The 13,560-nt window shown below is 39.1% G+C and overlaps 1 protein-coding gene across 1 annotated transcript in view; it reads right to left on the bottom strand.

The window, feature by feature from the left end:
• Nucleotides 1-13,560, bottom strand: part of LOC117271575 (double-stranded RNA-specific editase B2-like) — a 51,852-nt gene that overhangs the window by 2,605 nt on the left and 35,687 nt on the right. The window contains exons 4-9 of the mRNA XM_033649847.2: nucleotides 9,738-9,855; nucleotides 6,997-7,165; nucleotides 6,414-6,574; nucleotides 5,327-5,480; nucleotides 3,550-3,731; nucleotides 2,909-3,090 (exon numbers count right to left, since the gene is read on the bottom strand). Of these exons, the coding sequence (XP_033505738.2) occupies nucleotides 2,909-3,090; nucleotides 3,550-3,731; nucleotides 5,327-5,480; nucleotides 6,414-6,574; nucleotides 6,997-7,165; nucleotides 9,738-9,855 (966 nt within the window). The remainder of the gene's footprint in view (nucleotides 1-2,908; nucleotides 3,091-3,549; nucleotides 3,732-5,326; nucleotides 5,481-6,413; nucleotides 6,575-6,996; nucleotides 7,166-9,737; nucleotides 9,856-13,560) is intronic.

Raw genomic sequence — 13,560 nt, 5'->3', positions numbered from 1 at the left:
GTATTGAGATCCTTTACTTAAGTAGCCTAAAAGCACCAATGCCACATTGTGAAAATAATCCACCACAAGTAAAAGTCCAGCAAAATCTTACTTAAGTAAAATGAAGTATTATCAGCAATATTTAATCAAAGTATCAAAATGGTCCGTAGCTGTTCTTTAATCTATAGCAGTGCATCATATTCTATGACATCATCATATGTTTGTAGCATTGCTGTCCTGTAAGAGCTACATATCTCGAAAAAAATCTTTTCATGGTGTCAGAAAACCTGCTCTGTTTTCAGCTTTGTGACGATTCATTTTTCAGCTGATCCAAGAGGGCTTTTAACGAATTAATTAGGCTTAAGAAGTGGGAGAATTTTCTCATCTCATGAAGGAACACATCATTCAGTTTATCACAAACATTTAAAATCAACACATCTGGAGATACATGTTTTTTATTGGACAGGTAGGGGATTAAAAGTTCTCAGATAAATGTAGTGCAATAAAAAGTACAATCATTCCTGAGATGTAGTGGAATAGAAGTTTGTACTTAGTTACATTCCACCACTGCCAAGACCAGTGTCAGTCCAGTGAGCTGCACAACCTGCCATGTTGAGTTCCCAGCTAAAAATAACATTTGTCAGTCATCTGTTGTTCACCTTCCTCAAACTGACACCTGTCCCATGAAAATGGATATTTCACACATTTTGACATTTTGACTTGTCAAAGCAGGAAAAGCACAGGTGTAACTAAAACCATTAATCATTAAAGTTTCCCTGTAAACCACACAGCTGATTTAGCACCAGGGACCCGCAGCTGACACATCTAAATGGTCGATAATGTTATTGGTCACACCTGTGTTTGATGGGTCAGAGTATCAGCAGTGAGACAAGTCTAATAGGCTTCTCCTGACTTAGCCTGCATGGCTCAAACTTTAAGTCCAACTTCTCTACTGTGTTCACGTTTAATTACTTTATGTTCTGCTTCTTATTATTTCATTTGGCGTTTAATGCTGAAAGGCTCTTTTCACATCCATCTGTGTTCACCTTAATGCTATACTATGCAGGATTGTCGGTTACTGTTTGTAAACCTGCTGGTCAGTCAAAGTAAAAGTAAAAACCAACCCCAGATTCACTCTTGTTTGGCATGTTACCTCGCGATATTTGCATTTTTATTATTATTTTTCTTGGTGCTGTGTCTCCTGGATGCCTGCTGCCATGGTCTGGCACGTAGTTGCTACCTTTTTATAAAGCCCTGACCTCACCTGAGTGCTGTGGGGGTACTCGCCCACAATGTCCCAAACACAGAAAATAAGAAGAAAACAGGAACTGGTATTAGTAATGATACATACAAGTAATAATATACCAGCAGAGGGCAGAGTCTCTGCAGATAAGTACACTGCCACACACTTCCAGTGAGTCATAAGAGATGGTTAAGAGGGAATATTTCTGCATGAGTCTATACAGACTTAAATTTCTTGTAAAAAACAACAACAAACAAACAAAAAAAACAAATGATTATTTCAATTAAAGTATTTTCTCATGAGGATATCAATAGATAGAAAAATGCAAAGTATAATGTCAAGTGCATTTATGGGTCAAATAATTCAAAGATGTTGAAAAGCGTATGAGTCCTGATATATTATTTATTATTATACATATTTAACATGTGTTTGTTTGAGTTTGACATATGTCTCAGTCAGTCATGGTTAACTGTGGTGGATGTTGTAGCAGCAAGCAGTAAATAAAAAAAAAAAGTAAAAAAAAATCTCTCTAGAAATAGTGATCTACAGTATTCATGTTTTTATGCCTCTGTGCCAGCGACAGCTGTAGCCGGAGGCATTATGTTTTGGGTTGCCCATCTGTCCCTCCGTCCATCCCATTCCTGTGAAACCGTCCACTTGGACTGAAGAATTAAGTGATTAGATTTTGGTGCTCAAAGTTCAAAGGTCATTGTGATCTCACAAAACATGTTTTTTGCCATAACTCAAAAATTCATGTGTAAATTGTGACAAAATTTCACACAAATGTGTAACAGGATAAAATGATGAAGTGATGACATTTTATATCCAAAAGGTCAAAGGTCAACTTCATTGTGAGATAATAAGGTTCTGCAAAAACACTTTTCTGACCACATCTCAGGAGCAGAAGGGGAGACATCTGATCAGATACTGAAATGATGATACTAATCTTGGGTGGCATCATTAAACTGTGCTGATTGTATGGATCTTCTGTGCTGCCGGGGGGGGGAGTGTGTAGCATCATGTTTTCACAGACACGGATGTAAACTTTAAGTGCAACTTGACAGGTTTACAGAGGCATACAACTGTGAGGTGGTAATTCTGGTCCTCATTAATACTATAAGCTTTGGGTTCCTTTTCTTCCTCTCTGCCTCTAGTTTGTAGTCCACCTTTCACGTTCACTTCATCTAATTGTTTTTCAGGTCACTAAGTCTTTAAAATACTGTATCATTGTCTAATCTCTTTCCCTCATTGAGCCTTTGGAGCTCTGTCTCCTCCCCCTCTGTGGCCTGTGTCTTTTCTTCCATGTGATCTGTGAGCAGCTCTTCTTACAATGAGTCCGGTTGCTTTTTTAAATAATTACGACTCTGTCTGTCATTGTTAAATTTTAAGCAGAGGCCATTTGGTCCAGCACAACACTCTCAGCATACATATTTTAATTTCACAGTGAAAGTTAAACCCTGCTTTTGAAAACATCATTATATTGAGGTGGTTTTGTTCTGAGTCAGAGCTCGTGGACAGTTTGGTGTGTGCCCTCAACTTTTTTGTATGCTTTTTATTGGTATGTGTCCAATCCCCTGATTCCCATAAGCAACCACTTTTGTTAAGAAGCCCAGGTGATGACATCCTCCCTACGTGAGTCTCCTGAGCAGGTTCAGTATTTCGAGTCTCTGAGTGTCTCTGACCCACCTGCTGGTGCAGTCTCTGCCAGCGGGCGAACATGGAGCGCCTGCAGAGCCGTGACGGTGTCCCTGAGTCCCTCCTCCATCCTGTGGAGGTGCTGATCTCCTCCAGGCTTCCGTCCCCAAAGCTCCAGTTCACGCTGACATTTGGGGCCTTCCCTGTCGGCCGAACCTCGCTGCTGCTCAGACCTGGGCAGAGAGAAAACCAAAGACAGGTGTTGAGACTGGTACTCTCATACCAAATACCATGTTGTGTCAGAATTGTTTTTCTTCATTGTTTATTTACCCAGTGAAATATCTCAACAACTATTGAATAGATTGCCATAACATTAGGTTCAGACATTCACGCCCCCTTTAGGGTCACAGAGCCACTAGCATTGGCTAATCCAGTGTAAAAATACTTCATTACGATTACATTTTTACTTAAGTTGAAGTACAGAAAAAAAATATTTAAAACAGCATTTAAAGTACCCAAACATCATGTACAAACATCAAATGTAAAAATGCAATTTTGATATCACTGCTCATGCCAACTGCTCCAGAAACCTTCTGTGCATCAGGTCAGACCTACCAGACTCAGAGTGAATAAACTGCCTTGAACTACTGAGGAGGATTTATATTTCAGGTGTGTTAAGCATTTGGACCTACAGCCGAGCAGCAGCTGCTGTCGTCGATATGGAAAGGGCAGGTGCTTGACTGGTGCAAGGCGGCGTGCCATGGCCCGGCCCAGGTGACCCGTGTGGCTGAGCGTCCCTACCGTCAGGCTGTGCAGGTAAACCGGCTCAACCAGGTGAGACAGGAGAGCCCCCTGGACGCCCAGTGCGCTCCACCTATTGAGACAAACCATTTAAAAAAGAAAAAAACAAAGCAGAGTTAGTTATGATGGCAGTTTGACGGCTTTTCAGCTGAAAAGATTTTCACTCAGGGCCCATTAATGTTTGACCGGTGTTTGACTGTCTAGACTGCAGCAAGCTGTTACCCTGCTGTCTGAACTGAGTGAACATAATATGAAAACCAGCTGCAGTGTCCCTGAAATAGACTGGCTCAGTGAAAGACATCCACTGAGATCTTTCAGAGGAAAAGGAAAAATAGAAAAGAGGAAGAGAGAAAAGAGAGGTGAGATGAACTGGTGAACTGTGGCTGAACTTGTTTTTTTATTTTTTTTATTTATTTATTTTTTTTTTGTAAATGGGAGTTCATAGATTATAACCCATGTTTGGAACCAAAATAGTTGACAAAATCTGCTATTTCATTTCATCTTTAGGGCTTTGAATTTTGACTGACTTGAACTGTTTCTCAAAATTAAGGTGACCCAGTGCAGTTTTGTGTACTTTCAGTCTGACTGGAGAAGAACAGTCATTAACAAATACTGACATGTATTAGAGGATAACTCCACTTCATTCCATATAGGGTCATAATCAAGGTGTTATCTTCAGGTCTGAAAAGCGAAGCCAACAAGGAAGTGCAATAAACCTGCATTCTTTCTAATGACCAGCAGGGGGCGACTCCACTGATTGCAAAAAGAAGTCTGATTGTATAGAAGTCTAAGAGAAAATGACCCTACTTCTCACTAGATCCATTATCTCATTGAATATTTTCTTCATAAGTTTATTGTTTAAATTGCTAGTTTTGAGTCTTATTCGATACAGCATGGTGTTCATCTTGTAAATTATGGTCCAATTTAGAGGAGACTAAAGCAGGGTATGCTTTATGCCGTGGCTACCTTGTGATAGAAAAGTGGCTACCACGGCAACCTGTCAATCAGACTAAAAGTGTAGCACTGAGTATCCTCCACAACTCCACCCTCTCGTCCAAAAATGGCCACTTTTGACTCCCAAAAAAACAAGATGGTGAGGGCCAAAATGCCACACTCAAGGCTTCAAAATAGTAGTCCACAAACCAATGGGTGACATCACAATGGCTACCTCCACTTCTTTTATAGAGTCCCTGGTCTTAATATTTGTAATAATATTGTAGGTTAGTTATTGCTGAGATCTGGTAACACTATGATGTCACTATAAAGAAGTCAAATGTGTCAAGAAATTCAAAAATGATGATTCAGGTAATGAACCAACAGTTTATCCAGATTATATGTTGCCTTGTTTGGCTTGTAAACAACTTTATTTACAGGTAAAACTTAAAGTGACTGTAGCTAAAACCTTGGTAATAATGGTTTAAGATGAGAGCCATCCGTAAAGTGCAATGAACATTTCTAACTGACAGTTTCAGTCAATCATAAGTTGATATAAATGATGTCCAAAACAACAAAAACAAGACCCAATTTGTAATAAACTGGAATTATCCTTAAAAAAATAATACAACTTGAAAATAATGTATGCAGATTTTGATACACTATCAGCTAAAATAAAACATCATATTTAATAATATATCAGGACACACCTTCCAGGGTTGATTATAAACTCACTTTGCCATCTTGTCTGTGCAGGACATAGTGACAGGAGGTTTACCCGGTGCCACACCATCCCACTTCTGATTGGCTGTTCGCGTCGTGATGGGCAGTGTCCCCTCGCCTCCGTCCACCTTCACCCTGAGTTGACAGTGGAACCTCCTGCTGGGATCTGACACGAGAAGAAAAAGTTGAAGATGGAGACTTAGACGGCTGTCACTGCTGAAATGCTCTTGAGCAAGCCATTTGAGGAACACCCTGAATATTACTTAATCATCATGTTCAGAATTATTTTTTGTTTTTAGCCAAGCTAACAGTATGACTCTAATTTGTTTTATTCAGTCACTTTTCCTCATCTACTGCTACTCATAGTAGTAATTTGTGTCATGCACATACAAGTACATAACATAAGTGATTACTCACAATAACCCAGTCAATATGAACTTATAAGACACCAAAAATACCTTTGACCTGAATAGCAGTCCCTACTTCTGTTCCTGGTTCCTACATTACCCAGAACGCTCAGGATTTTTACAGACTGGTTGTGAATGTTATGTTTACACAGCTCTTCTTATTCTGTCTTATCCTGTGACTCTCTTCTTCACCTGTGATGGATTCCTCCCTGTCTAAGTATTCTTCTTTGCAAAATGGCAGCTTTAGACAAAAGTTCTCACTCTTTAATTTTTAACTCTTTTGATTTATAGTTCTTAAAAATATGTTGATGTAGATGGAATTATATTCAGTCATCTTCAAGAAGAGGAAACATAGCTAAGCTGTTTAATAAAGCCAGAAGTTCTGGTACTTATTAATTAATGTTTTCACAGAGCTTAAGTGTTTTATGGTGGATTTTTCCTTTAAAAATTAATGAAACTGTCTGAGGTTAGTGGGCTTGTGCAGCAGAATATAAGTAGCTGCAGAACAAATAGATTATTAAAGGTATTACAGTATGTGTCTACAACAAAGTACATATTGTTGATACAAAAAACTAAAGAGGAAAATGTGCATCTAGATCTGGTATAGAAGCAGGAATGTTTCGTGATGTATTTTTGACATTATCATCAACATCATCATCATCATCACCATCGTCTAAATGTGCTGGTCTCACATGCAGCTGTGGTCTCGTAGGGGCAGTTGAGTCGAGCATCTCCACACGGTGAAGAGCTGATGTACATGTGGAAGAGGACGCCGTCACTCAGCCGGAAGCCACTTCCGCCATCACCTTTATTTGGTATGAAGATCGATTGTTCCTCACAGTTTTCTGGCTTACTTCAGGGAGAAAAGACACAGAGAAGTCCAGCATGAGACAGAGACAGGGTGAAAGAAGCAAGACCAACTTCTGACAAAACACTGACTGCACAAACTGAAAACAAGATAGATTAAACTCTATTGATCCCTGTTGAGAAACTTCAATAATTATTCAACAATCAGTCAGTTTATAATTATTGGAAAGCTCATCAACCCATGCAGATAAAGCTCACAGACCCTAAAATATTAAAGATAACATAGATTCAGTTCTCTGTGACATTAGGTGATTGTAGGCAGCAATCAAAGTGAAAATTAGAAAAACACCCTGAGTTAAAAATACTCAAATTTTAATTGTCATTTGCAGGCAAATGCCCCATCAAGAAAAGACTACACAACAAAAACAAACCAAACACTAGTTTCAGGTTCAGGGCTGAGGGTCGTACCAGAGTAGCTGCTCCAGCTGAGCATACAGGAATCGAACCAGCGCCCTCCGGCTGACAACTTCAGCGTGGCAGTCGCTGAGTGTACTGCCTCGGTCACTTACATTGTCCGAGTCCAGACACTTAGTCCCTGTGGCCAGAGACACAACTTGCGCTGATCTGAGGTCAAATCCTTGAAAAAACAGATGGGAAAATAAGAAACATCTGTAGCAGCTCAGATTTGTGGTGAATTGTTGTGCAAATGATTGACACTGTGATGGAACAAGTCATTCAACAAGATGCAGTTCAAACAAGACGCCACATTTGACTCTCTCTCTTTGCTCTCCCTCGCCTCAATGTCCCATCATAACTAGAATGTTAACAGGCTGAGACGAGCTAATGAAAAGTGTATGACTGAACAATCACTCCAACGTCTCAAAAACATGCTGTTGTGTTGCAATCTGGCCTCATGAAAGATTCACAGGACGGTAAAGATGATTGTCTTCCCTCTGGATTGGCAGGGTACTTTGAGGTAACTCCTTTGTTTGAATTGCAGTGGCATATTTTCATGTAAGAAGGATTCAGATGCTCCTGCACTGTTATGTCTGCTTTAAATGACAAGTAGCAAAATATTTTCATCTCTGTTTTTAAAGTGATAATAAAGAACATCTGCAGTGTTTCTTCACCCCTCATGTGACTCAAACACTGCGTTGGCGGTATTCTGACACCTTTTTCTTTGAATTTCAACTGATGAAGTCAGGCAGTTGGATATCATTTGAAATGTTTTGATACTTGTGTTGACAGTGAAATATCACCTTTCAAAACTGGACAAAGACAACCAGATCACTTTTTGTTTTCCTCAAAGCAACTCGGCTCTTTTTCTTTTGCCAGATAGACTTTCCAGAGTTGCCTTGTTTTTTTCTAACATCCGCCATTTCCACTACTGGGAACAGTAACACTAATTCTCTTTAGTAACTGTGGATAACTACTGATAACTACTGGGAAGAAAACAAAAGTACTATCCTTGTTATGTTTTGGCTCCACAATGGCACCAATCTAAACAGGTACAGTGTCATTGTTATACAACCATTACATTGCGCAATCCACATTTACTTTATAGCCTTAAATAAAAGCAAAAACTTGTCTATTTCCACTTTAACTTGACAGGGTGAATTTGCTTATTTAGATATCCAGCAGTTCCAGAGCAACATAATCAATAATTAGGACTGGTGTTTGTGTCCACCTGATGAATGTTAGTCCAATATTCACTTTATTTTAGCTCTGATTTTGGTCTCTACCAACTCCTAAGGGTAATATCTGTCTCTTTAGCTGCTAAATGCTCCACTATGTTCACCAGTTAGTCTCTAAGTATGTCTGTCTGCAGTTTCCTGCTAGTGGCAGGGTGACCAGGGCCTTAAAAAGTCTTAAAATATCTCAGATACACATTTTGTGGAAATGGGAAATGGTTAATGCTGGTGCCTGGAAATGCTTACAAAGCGTTGGAGTTGTTTCACAGTTGAGACAATGGGGATCAAGACGTAGAATCGCACATGTAGAGCAGTTAGCACAAAAAGTAAAGTCACTTTTACACTGCCTGTTCAAGGCAGGAATATTGTGCTGTTCTGCCACCTTGCCATTGTGTTTATGAGGTACGATTGGGGAAGGCAGACAGAGTTGTCTTACCTTTGAGCCGGGAACAGAGGTAGTAACAGCCCCGAAATGAGATCTGTGTAAAATGTAAAGCTGAAAAGACATGACCATGGGTGAAACAGATGTGGTGTTTTGATTATGTATTATGTTGGCATCCCACCACGGGAGATTTAAAAGCAGCTGTTTGCAGTTAGCGGCTAACTCAAAGAGGAAGAACAGCAGCCGTAAATGTCCGCAAATCAGGAAAACAATGAGGTTCGGGAGGTCCTTACCCTCCAAGCAGAGGATGATATCAGCTGCCATATAACAAAGAAGGAAAATGATTGTGACTGGCATGTTATGCCATTGTTTTTGTTGTTTAGAAGGTGCTGCCAATGCATATGTTATATGTCACACTAGAGGCCAATGCTGTTGTGTTACATGTCACGCCTGTCATGCCTCTTTTGATTGCAGGAAGACAGGATGCAGTGTGAAATTACACACTGGAGTAGAATGATGCTGCCATTATTTGGTTCTGTGTAAAAATACAAAGGAGCCATAAAGAAGGAACTTTGTAGCGCCCCTTGAGGAGAGTATATTTTTTGACTTTTGGTGTGTGTTTCCATCGCAATTTTGTTTAACATTTTCTTTTAAGTGCTATTTAAAAGGCCTAAAAAGTCTTAATTTCAACATGTTTCTACATGTAGACACACTGAATGTGAATGCCAAGAATACAAGAAAAGAAAAAGCTGAAATATCCCCCCAAATGGGTTTTGTGCTTGACTGAGGTGGAAAACTTGTTTCAATAAAAAGTATATGGGATAAAATGAAATTGAAAAAAGCGTACATGAAGCATGAGACTCAAACGTCCACCAAAGATTCCATGAATGATGAAAAATATTGGCAAATAAAATCATCAGATCTGTGTAGAGCGACGAGGAGACTTAAGAGTCCTTTAATAATGAGTGAATTAAACAGAAATGTAAAATTTTCATCATGTTTTCCCACTGTCTGAGCTTTGACTGAAACTCTTTTAATAACATGATCTTGTCAACAACAGGATATGTATTTGATTTGTTTACTCTTTGTGTATTTTCATGACAGTGACTTCCTCTCAAAGTGTCTCTACCACTCACCTCTGGTCATTACAACCCCTGCCAGGACCTTGTGGCGGGCTTGTGAGGTAGAAAAAGAACTGTCTGTCAGCTCTGTGTATTTCTCTCTCACCAGGTGGAAAATCGACTCTGCGAAGAACTGCAGAGGAAGAAATGGTAGAGACAGATTTAAACAATGGAGGATGGAACAAACAAAAACAAAACAATAATTTTCATTTCATTTGATGCCTTCTCTGTCTCTGTCTATTTGGTGTTCTCCTCTTGTTAAAAGGACTCTTGAGGTGAGAGTGCACTTGTTCCCCTGTCCCCCTTCCCCACATGCTCTTCAGTGGCTGCAGCCAATTAGTGCCATCCTGCAGTTACCAGGCAGGTGAAGGAAATACGGGAGGTGAAGAGGAAAGAGGAGGAAACAGTTGCAGCAGCTAAGTTTACCAGTTTAATGAGCAGTTAATACCCCCTTGACCAAAGATGGCTGACCTGCCTCCTGTAAGGCTCCTTTCTCTTGAAATTGGCCTTTTTATTCTGCTGGTGTAGATTGTTTTGGGTCCTTCTTAGTAAAGCATGGACAAAGCAACAAAAAGAGATGGGGTCATCTTCAAGTGTTGACTTCGACCTCTAGACCTTCTCTTTTCAGTGGACAGTGATTCATTCTTGATGGTACTCAGATGCTTTGTGGCCAGGTGTGGCACCCCCTTTAAATTTTGTCTGATCAAAGACCAAATCCTTCCTTCAGAGAATTTGTAAGGATGCATGTGTGTATCCTCAGTGGGCAAAAAGTACCTACAATTCTTTGCTAACGGTTTGCAGGAATTGAAGGTGGGGCCTCTTAAACGACTCACACCTGGCCACTCCCTAGCCTGTTCTAATATGTGTTCACTGAATGCTAGAAAGGAGTCTTGCCTAACCTCTGTAGAAACCGCCTTAGATAGACCTGTCCTGCCAAGGAAGCATTCTTGACTTTGAGAAGCACACACCGGGGTGTTTGCAGTTCACCTATCTTAGTGGTCCAGCCATTTTTACCTGTCCCTCTTCCCTTGTTGTCTCCTCCTGTAACCTCCCTTTGGGTTATCTGCTGCCTACAAACCTGCTGCTCATATTTTGCTTCTCTCCTTTAACTCAAAGTGCTCTTTCTGGTACCTTGTTGCCAAGTTTCTGGTCACATCCATAATCACATAACTGCATAACTTTTATCTTAGCAGTTATGAGGATAAGGATTTTAATAGTTTAATTTTTCTATTTTTAAATTAATTGTAAAACAAATGACTCTTCTTGCTACCTTATATCAAATATTGTCCTTCAGGTTGGAACAGGTCAGGAACAAAGTCCCATACATTTATATAAAATATTTCATAAGTAAAAGTGAGCTCCCACAGATTGTCTGTTATGTAAATAATAGCAACACTCTTCTCCATTTCAGGAATTTAGGGTCCTGCTGTCCTCATTGTTTACCTTTTTTTTCATTTAGCAATGAAAAAAAAAAGCCAAACAAACTGGATGCTCACTGTCACCCTTTTATGCTGGTTTAAAAAGACAAAAAGTAAGTTGTGATGAACATTTAAGTTCTTCTTAGAGAAACACAAAGAGCAAAAACAAAAAAGAAATATAAAACAAACCCAAGGTAATTATCATGTTAAACACATTGTTTAAAAAGTGTTACAATATTTTGTATATCCAAATACCAAGAAATAAAAAGTGCACCTGCAAATAAATGCTTCATAAGGTTTATCAAAGCTATTTTACCCTTTTAACACAATATTTGCAAATGCCAAGTGAAGCAAAGAAAATTATTCCCCCTTAAATCTTCTCTATTTGTTGAAAACTTACTAATGCTATTACTGCTTAATGTTTCTACACTTTACATGAACAGTTGCCTGTAGACACTGCCTGCTACATTCTGTTAAGCCTATATTTAAACCTGAAGACATTGTGACTTCTGCTGTCATATTTTCTTGAGACAACAGACCCCAAAAACACGGAAAACTTTGAAACAAAGTCTGCAGGCATGTACCAACAGCTGTGACATTCGCTTGGACCATGAGTATGAGGCTGGCCAAAAAATGTCTGACAGTCTGTCAATGAACTCCCCCAGTGTGCAGAGGAAGAGGTGTCACATTCCTACTTGTCAAAATATGGCTAATTATATTTTTTAGAGGTCTGTCACTCTTTTTGAGCGATGTTACAGAAACTTTGAGTTAGTTGCTATTTATTATATTCAATGAAATGCCAAGAGGAGCATCACTTACAAAACAAGTGTGAAGAGACTTAATAGGAGCTGATGATAATGATGCTTTTGACAAGATCATATATATATAATAAAAACAAATGTCCATGCATCAAAAGAAAAAGTTGAATGTATACACATAGTGTACATTACATAAAGTGAATAAGGCTTCAAAACCAAAATTGTTGCACTGTAGCAAGAACAGTTTGAGGTAAGGACTTAGGAAGCATGGACAGAATATTGGATCTAAGGTTGTAGGTATTTTGTTCAAATACAAACTTAGAGCATATGTACATGGGTAACTTGCCTAGAGTGACCTTGTACATTAAATATACCAGAGCTATATCGCGCAAATAGCTAGCGAACTATCAGATTGTACAAAGTGAAGCGATGAGTCCTGTACCCTGAGTAAACATGACTTTAATCTCTGTGAGAAACCCAGTGTGACCTTGAGTTTCTCAGTAAAATTTCCAGCATGATGTTTAGAATTAAGATTTATGTCCCACCAAATGTCCAGATATTTATATGTATTAACAAACTCAAAACCTACACCTTTAAGGGTTTTAATAGAGAGGGAAGAACCTTAGTATTACAGGGTGCAAATAGCATTGCCTTCGTTGTGTTGCATTTAAAAGCAGTTTCAGGTCAACAAGAGCATTCTCCAATGAGTTAAAATCCATCTGCGAACTGGTAACCGCATTCTCAAAAGGAGGAGCAGAAGAACACAGGGCTGTATCATCGGCATACATATGGTTCAGTAAGGGCCTCATCTGGTCACAAACATTATTGACATACAATAAAAAGAGTAGAAGCCCAAAAATAGAGCTATGGGGAACTCCCTCATTTAAACCAACAGGATCAGAAATGTATGCACATATGACAAATTGCATGCGGTCAGTCAAAGAACTCTCTGAAACCAACTTACCATTTTATCATATGTATACAGACAGACAGACGGATAGATAGATAGATAGATAGATGGATAGATAGATAGATAGAATATTTGATGCTGAATATTTGATAGAAAACAAGACAGCTCTGTCCATCAGTCTCTTTCCTCCATTTGGAGGAAGCAAATGAAATATTTGACAGTCTGAACTGAGTCCACTAGAAGCTGCAAATAATTAATGATTGATTAGTGTGTTCTATTGACTGTCTAGACTTTAAACTACTTATGGCACTCTCATACATGATCATCATCTCCATCAGCTTTAATTACATGAGGAATAAAAGTGGATATAATTTCATGTGGGACAAACACATTTGTGATGATGGGATTATATATCTATTTAAATTTTACATGTCTTCTGCATACTAATCAGGGAACATCTCCAACAACATTCGCATTTCCAGATGAGATACTGTTTGTCGTAACTTCTGACTCATGTCAAAGGCTCCTCTGAATGTGTCTGAGAACTGCAGACATCTTAAATCTGCATTAATGATTATTGTTGCTACCCAGGGTGCAGTGGAAAAAGCTTTTAACACAACACTTACATAGACGGCTGCTAGACATTTCTCAAAGAAAAAGGCAGCACACGTCCACATTTATGAGGAGGTCCAACATGTGGAATATATGTGCAGAATTTCAACTCTTCATGTCAATAACTGCCCCAAACTCCC

The sequence above is a fragment of the Epinephelus lanceolatus genome, chromosome 12 (assembly GCF_041903045.1).
Source record: "Epinephelus lanceolatus isolate andai-2023 chromosome 12, ASM4190304v1, whole genome shotgun sequence".
Taxonomy (NCBI): Eukaryota; Metazoa; Chordata; class Actinopteri; order Perciformes; family Serranidae; genus Epinephelus; species Epinephelus lanceolatus.
This window is presented reverse-complemented; position numbering and strand designations above follow the sequence as displayed.